The following is a 7831-nucleotide window of genomic DNA, read 5'->3' as shown; positions in this document are numbered from 1 at the left end:
GGCCTTTCTCAGGTCAGTCTTAAATTCTTACCTCTACCAGCAGCTGCTTCTCAAGCCCTGAGGATTTCACTGAGCCAATTTAATGCTGGTGGTCAGACAGTTTAAACCCATTAGCTCCCAGCTATCTGAATAATTTTCTCCTCAGAGCCCAGCACACCAGCAGACTGCTCTAACCAGAACTGCAGAGAAGTGCTACATTAACTGGACATTTGCTGACTGTTGTGGCCTGCGTGGTGAGCGTTTGAGGGCTGAAGAAAATGCCACTGGCTAGATCTCTGTCCATGACTTCTCTTAATGGGCTTCCTCAGTGGGAGGATGAAGACCTACCAGTGGAGGATTTGTTGCTCTTTGAAGTTTCTTGGGAAGTTACCAACAAAGGTTTGTACAACACTCATAAAGAGTTGGTATCGCTTTTTCCACAGGAGTGGAGGGAGGCATGAAGGGCTTGGACAAGAAAGGCATTAAGGAGAGATTGTGGAAAAGTCAGCTGCAGAGCTGTTGTATTGGAAGGAGCGCATGTGGCACCCGTGTGTAATCGTGCATCCTGTGTGTGGGCTGCATCTTCCTGTGCTTCTGTGGGATGAGCATGTAGTCAGGACATCTGTGTGTCTTTACATGTTTCACCACCAGGGACAGGTTGTTTAAACAAACATCTAAGTATTATGCCTGGGTGTGCAGATGTATGGATATATAGATGTTGCTTTGTACATATTTATATTTTACCTTCCATGCAAATTCACTTGGGAATGTAATGCATGAAAATGAGCTGTAAAACAGACATCAGATTCAAAGTAGTTTAGCAGTCTCCCTCAGCCTTCTAGAGCAGTGTGGAGAAGAGGCCAGATTTGAAACAGGTATAAATAAACATAGCTGCATTGAAGCCACTGAACAAAAAGCAGATGTCAATGACTAGCAGTCTTTATGTCAGCTGAAACCCTTTTGAACTGGTCTTTGCAACCACAGGTGGTACCAGACAGGGACTTCATGCTTTGTGTATGTGTCCAGATTGAAAAATTGTTCACTGCACACAGCTTGTCAGGCAAAGTGCACACTGCTTGTTACGCAAAGATCTTTCTGCCTCCATTTCTAATTCACTCATCAAATCATCCCCTTTCAGCTAGGTGTAGCTCACCAAGGGTGAACAGGCTCCGTTTTGCCACAAAAGTTAGTATGAGTAAATGATTGACCTCATGTGTCTTACTGTCCTGGCAGATAAATAGAGAGATTAGTCAGGAGAGGGGATCTGTAATCTGTTAAGATTTTAACTCTAAAGGGGAAATGTGTGTGAGAGGAACAGACAGTACTAGGGTTTATCCCCATGGTGAAACTGGAATTACTATACTGTGATAGCTTCCGGTATTTAATCTGCACTGCAGTACACTTTTACATTGCTCTTTTTAGGGTGGTGAGGTGTATCAATACCCAGAGGCAGCGCAGAGTAGCTTTTGCACTTCAGATCCCTGTGGGCTTATTTTTCAGCAGCTTCAGTCAAGCTTTTTGAGTTAATTTACTACTGTCAGAAATTGGAGCATGCAGTATTTGCTTTTGCAGTGTGCATGGTAAGTAAGGCACTGGCAAGCAGATGGCAGCAGAAATCTAGGAAATTCAGGTGTTCTTGCTAATATCTCTGAACTCCATAGTATATATATTTTCTGAGTCATCTGAACCCACTGCTTATGGATATCACACAATATGTTTAAGAAAAAGTAAAACACAGCTAGATTTATCTGTCTTGCTGTGTATGTACAAAAGGTAGTGAATCATTTAATCATCCATATAGCTCTTGTTGACTTCACTGAAGCCAAATCAACTGACACAGCTAAAATTTATTATTCTTACATTTTATGAGATAATTAATATTTATGAGAGTGAATATTTATTCATTTAGTTTAAAAATAAGGTGCTGTTAATTACACCACTTACCAAACCTATATATTCAAACAGGGCTGGCTGAACTAACCATGGCAATTTCTTCATTAGAACTGGATCTGTGTGCAAAGTTTCCATTAACCAACCTTGACTGGAAACATCTGTGCACAAACTCTTTAATAAGCCTATTTCAGCTTATTTTTCTGGTTATTTCTAGATACTGAAGGTTTTTCTCTGAATCTTCCAGGCAACTGAATGTCTAAGTCACATGGTGGGATACTGTTCCCTGGTGACCTAACTTTTATAAACAGTTCTTGGAAAATGTTAGGGCACTGTGTTTCTTAGGAGAGAGAGTAGCCAACAAAATACAGGGACAGTCATCACAGAAGATACATAGGCTTATGAAATAATAGGTTACACTCTATATTTCTCTCCTCCTTTAGCAGAAGGACGAACTGTTTATTTATTGTAGGCTGACCTCACATAGATTTAGTACTGCTACATGTTTTAGTTTTAATGTTGCCGTATATGTTCCTAACATAGAGGGAAAGAAAAGCATTAGCTGGGCTTATTGCCTGACAAGCTAATTTTGAGCGCTTAACATGAAGGTTTCTTTCTTCCTTTCTGGCAATGTAAAGGTGCGTCAGAGTAGTTCAGTGTGAAGTTGGTTTGTGCTGCTGAAGTGGTGTAAAGCTACTGCTGCCTACAGGAGAGAGTTCAAGTCTTTGTGTTAACTTTGTGCACATCACTAGGTGCTTGGCTATGGGTACATTTCCTCACTGACCAGTGCTGCTTCTTAGTGATTCCTCCATTTCTCTGTGGCAGTGACAATAAGGCTGAATGTCTTCTTCCTTGTGAGGAACATGCTACCAGAGCTCATAGATGGCTATCTATTCCCGCACCTGTAAACAGTGCCCGTTACAGCTGGTAAGCTGTTTTCTGAACCTCTTAAATATATTCTCCCTCAGAATCTGAGGATGATGAAGAGGTCCTGCAAATTAGAGCACATTATGTAGTGTGAGAGGGTCTTCATGTTCCAGGCTGCCCATGGGGAGCAATCATTTAATGAGATTTCCCTGATGGTGCTGGCTGGTACTGAGGCATGAGATGCAGCTGTAGGGAAGGACAAGTCAGTTGCATGAATTCAGTGCTTAGAGATCTACAAGTATCCGTTATTTCCAGAGTCTCATCACTTCTTTCTCAGCAGCTGCTACAAGTGAAGGTGTCGCTTTTTTTTTTAAGTCTAGATCATTTAACACATGCTGTAACAAGGCAGAGCTTTCTACTTCTCCATGCTGCCTTTTTATATTCTCTGTCCTGGCTGCTGCCTGTGCTAATGTGTTGGAAAGCACCGACATCTCAGTTACTCTTCTTTCTCCTCTTCTCTGTTTGGAGCAAGCAAAGATAAAGTAGCTGAAGGAGAGAATGAGAAATAAAAAAGGCTCATTTGCCAGTGTCTTTCTCCCTTCCCCTTCACCCAAGTCATGTGAAAAGGAACTTGCCACCTAAACCAAGCACAACATTGAAATCATCTTGTATTGAAAGTCCCCTGCCAAAGAAATGAGAAAAGTGTAGTTTGTTTTGCAAGATTTTCCTCCCTTTATTTGGCTCTTCACTGATGGGCAAGAACCCATACCGTGAAGTGGATCATACTGTGTTTCTGCGGTAGAAGGGGAAAAAAGCAGGCAGGCAAGGGCCCCAGTGCACTGCAGTGCCATGTGATCTGGTGGTAATCATGGGGAAGCTCAGCATTTTTCACCCTTCATCCTCTCTCCTGGCCACCATGCTCTAAATGCAGGTCTGGTCATATCTCTCTGCACATTGGGAAAAAGGACTGGTTTTCTTTCCTCCATAACATGAAGACCAATAAAAACTTTAAGGACAGGAGCACAAATCAAATGGCTACAAGCTATGTAGATCTTGTGTCTGAAGCCCCACAGATGGAAATTATCAACAGGGAGCAGTCAAAGGCCATTGCAGGAGTAATGGCAGCAGTCCTGGACATTTTCCACAGTGAAAATGGCTCCATCCTCTTTAAGCTCTTTTAAATGTTCGCCCGTTGAAAACTGAAGTATTTAATCTGGGTAGGGGAGAGAAGTCTAAATCTGTAAGTTAGAAAAACAGTTAACTGTAGTTTAGTGGGTTTTCTGATACATTCATGAGAAGGGCTGAGAATGTTCAAGATCTGGTCTGTGCTCTATAAAGATGTCTTTAAAATCATTCCAGTAATATGTAGATTAGTATCTCCTGCTGTACTACTAACAGCTTTTAGATAGAAAATAGAAGAATGCTTAAAAATGCTGGGCAAACAGCCAGTTTGTATCATCATTCATCTGTGAACAGATTAGCTCAAGAGTCACTGGTAGATGAATCCTAAATAGTTTTTCCATCCCTATTGGAATGAAGACTCTGCTAAAAACAAACCCTGGTTCAGCTCTCGCTGGAGCAGAGCTCTATGTACAGTTTCTCTGGTGAAAATCTGGACTCTTGGAAATTAAATCCTGAATCCACTGAAGTCAGTAGGACTAGCATTTTACCCCCTCTGTGTTAAGAGGTGATGAAAGTTCCTTGGGAGAAGGTGAATGCTGTAATCTGTGACACACCTGAACTAGCACACTTTGGGGAGTGGGGATGTGCTGGCATAAACTTGGCATGAGCACAGCATCAAATCTCTGCATTTCTAGAGTGGGGTGGTATATCAATGTCAAATCAATCTTAAATGAAGTCTTGTGCATTGGGGATGATGCACACAGAAATAGCTTCTGCATTGTGGACATCTGTCATAAATTTTAGTGTTTCAATATTATTTCAGAATATGTTTGAAATGCCAGAATTTCACAGAATTTCACTTCTATCTTCTGATGAGTCCTGGCCACAAATGTAGCCAAAAAATACAGGGAAAAACGTCTGCTCTCTGAAGATGCTGGGGTTTTTTCACCTGACACAATTTACAACCTTATTCTGTAAGTGGTCCCCAGGTATCTCAGCAGGCAATCAATCAATCAATAAATAAAATTCCAACCAAACATTAGAAAAGGATAAGTTCAAGCCCAATTTTATCCCATCTCTATAGATCAGAGAGACGTTCTGAGGGGAAGGGGCAAAAGGATAGTTGATGTAACTAATAACTGCAGCAGTGAAATCAATTTGAACCCTGAACCCGGGGTCCCACTGTTCTCTTGGATTCCATGGCAGCCACGGTCCTCAGGAAAGCTACAGTACCTTCAGAGTGGCTCAGTCAGGCCATAACAAAGAAGCTGAAGAGCCCTGGGAGCATCCTGATCTTCTGTCTCTGCGTAGCAAAGATGTGTGAGGAAGGACTTGGTGATCAGCAACAATCTCCCCTTATCTCTGTCTCACTTGCATAGCTTCACTTCTTATCTCTCTCCTTCCTTTTTGGTTTCTGCTTCTCTGTCCTTTTGTAATGAGGGGTGGGTGGGAGAGCAAGTAAAATGAATGGTGGTTATCTTTGGCAGTTTTGAGAATTTTTGGCAATTCCATGCTCAAAGGATCACAGCTCCAGAAGACACTTTTTGTCAGTGCAATTCCTAGGTAATCCTGGAAGCTGTGGACCCTTCCTAATCAGGCTGACAAAAAGCATTGGCAATGCATCTTTCCATATAACAGCTTGCAGCAGAAAGAGCACATCTACGTATTAGATCTTGCACTAAGATCTCTGCTTCTGCCTAATGTTGTCCTCAGTAGTGATAAGATATCAGGAGACTGTTCTTGACTCACAGACTTTTTATTTATTTAGATGGTTCTGATGTCTATCCTGGAGGGCTCTAATGGCTGGGCTTTAAATATACAAAAGAAATAATGCACCAGGACTTGAAATGAGGAAAGAAGAAAATGGCTGGAGTGATGCAGATAACTCCTTTAGATAAATTCATGATAGTGGTAATGTATATGAAAACATTCAAACTTTTAGAAATAATTTTATGAAATATCTTCTGAGAAAATATTCTGGTTTTATCTTCTGTTTTTTAAAGAGGTCACTAAAAAAAGTCAAACTTCTCTTAAATGAACAAAATCCTTCTTTCCCAAACATTTTCATTCCCCTTTCCATGCCAGTTTATTTTTCCCTGGAAAAAGAGGAAGAATGGAAAATAAATAAATGGGGAAAAATATTTGTTGTTGATTTTCTTTTTAACTTGATTTCCTTTATTCTGGTGGGAAAGTTAAAAACCTGTTTTAAAAAGAAATAATAGAAGTATTTTTCTCTCAAGGACACTTTAAAATGATTAAAATTTAAAATAATTGAATAAAGCATTTTGGTGGAGATCAGAACACTAAACTAGCCCTGTATCCACATTTTACTGCTAATTTCCCATGTTTGTGACAATCTGAACCTATTCTCTGGATCTGATCTCTCCTGATTCTGCGTCTATTTCTCATTTTGTCTTTTATTGTTTGTTTTAAAACCTGTTTCAAAGTACAAAACTTCAGAGGCTGCGTACAGAAACTTGCAACATCATGGGATTTTGGTACATACCTGTTGTTTGGAAAGGTTTTCTGTTTATAATATGACCTTAAACCATCATATGAGAGAAGAATAAGGAGGTTACCAAATTGTTGCAAGTAATTTGAGAATTCTGTTAGGCTCCAAGTGAATATGTAAACCCTTACTCAGTAGGATATGTATGTAGTGCATTCCTTACTGGCACAGGTATTTCCAGGGAATTCAAAGTAACTGAGCAGATATAAGCTATCTCTTAATGCTATATAATGTGTTCCTTGAATTTGCTATGGAGAAATGTAATTTCAAAAGTCAATACGTTATCCTAAACATCACTCTGTTCTTCTCAAGATGTCTTTTAAGTTATGCCCAACACTTTCCACATACATAGTTTCACTTGCGTGGTTTCCCTCCCCTGTAACTTAAAGCTTATGCACAGCATGCTTTGAGAGTCACATTTCCACAGTAACAGAGAAGGCAAAAGCAAATTTTGGGACCACGTAACCCAGAACTTTTATCACAGCTATCTTCTGAAGAGTTTTCACAGTCCATAAAATGTACTTTTTTGTTTTTATCCTAAGTACTTTTCATTACATTTCAGGCAAATCAGTGACCTGAAATGTTTTTTACCTTGCCGTGCAACAGATTACAATGGCAGAGCACAGCATACTCTCCTCTCTTTCCCTCAGAACAGGTCTTCCATACATCTTTGGCAGGGCACACTTTACACACACCATGATCCTAAGGAAAACCTTGTGAAAAGAGACACTCGGTTGCTGGCTATAAAAAACGAAGCTCTGGGCTCTACTCAGCTCCTGAGCTGCAGCTTTCTTACTACTCTTAAAATTAATAGCTGTGGAAACTCAGCTACCTTGCTGATCCCAATGTTGAATGCCTTGCAGTATGAAAGAGGCTGATCTCCACTCTTGTGGTGGTGGGGAAAGAGCTTTGCACCTCTCTAGTCATATACAGCTTGCAGGTACATATTTTCTCTTTTGCCCGGGTCACCAAGCTGCTTTGCACAAAAATCTTCCCTTATTGTAAGCTCTGTATTTCTGCCAATTAAAACCAACTAGTTGCATGACTAAGCCTTCTCCCAGGCCCCGTATTTATCCATGTTGAAGTGCCTTATGCTCATATTTACCACCCCATAAGAACAGACTTGTCATTATAACTGTATCACTTTATGGGTTGAACATTCTGACTTGTCTCGTATAATTAAAATTACGTGTTTATCTGAATCCAAGCTATTCAGGTAGTCTCCCTCAGCTTGTGAGCTGATGAACTTGGGAGGGAATATATAGTGTCACTTACCTAAGATTTCTCTAAATCCCTGTCCAGAGCAGCCATGGAAGAGTATGATGACTGTAAGTTAGTTTCTTAGCTTTCTGGTCCTAATGAAGCAGAGAAGAATAGTCTAATGCATAAATTTCCTTCTGCAGTTTCATGTCTATATGCTGTGAAACTGTTGAACAGTGAGCTTGATTTAGGAACATATATCTG

The 7831-nt window shown here is 40.4% G+C and overlaps 1 protein-coding gene across 2 annotated transcripts in view; it reads left to right on the top strand.

Annotated features, from left to right (window-relative positions):
- The first annotated feature begins 257 nt into the window (after positions 1 to 257).
- The window catches only part of GYS2 (glycogen synthase 2 (liver)), a 46203-nt gene continuing 38629 nt past the window's right edge, over positions 258 to 7831 (top strand). For both annotated transcript variants that reach the window (XM_010575427.1, XM_010575426.1), the window contains exon 1: positions 258 to 378. In XM_010575427.1, the coding sequence (XP_010573729.1) occupies positions 258 to 378 (121 nt within the window). The remainder of the gene's footprint in view (positions 379 to 7831) is intronic.

This window comes from Haliaeetus leucocephalus, unplaced genomic scaffold (genome assembly GCF_000737465.1).
Source record: "Haliaeetus leucocephalus isolate CR32 unplaced genomic scaffold, Haliaeetus_leucocephalus-4.0 Scaffold473, whole genome shotgun sequence".
Classification (NCBI taxonomy): domain Eukaryota; kingdom Metazoa; phylum Chordata; class Aves; order Accipitriformes; family Accipitridae; genus Haliaeetus; species Haliaeetus leucocephalus.
This window is presented reverse-complemented; position numbering and strand designations above follow the sequence as displayed.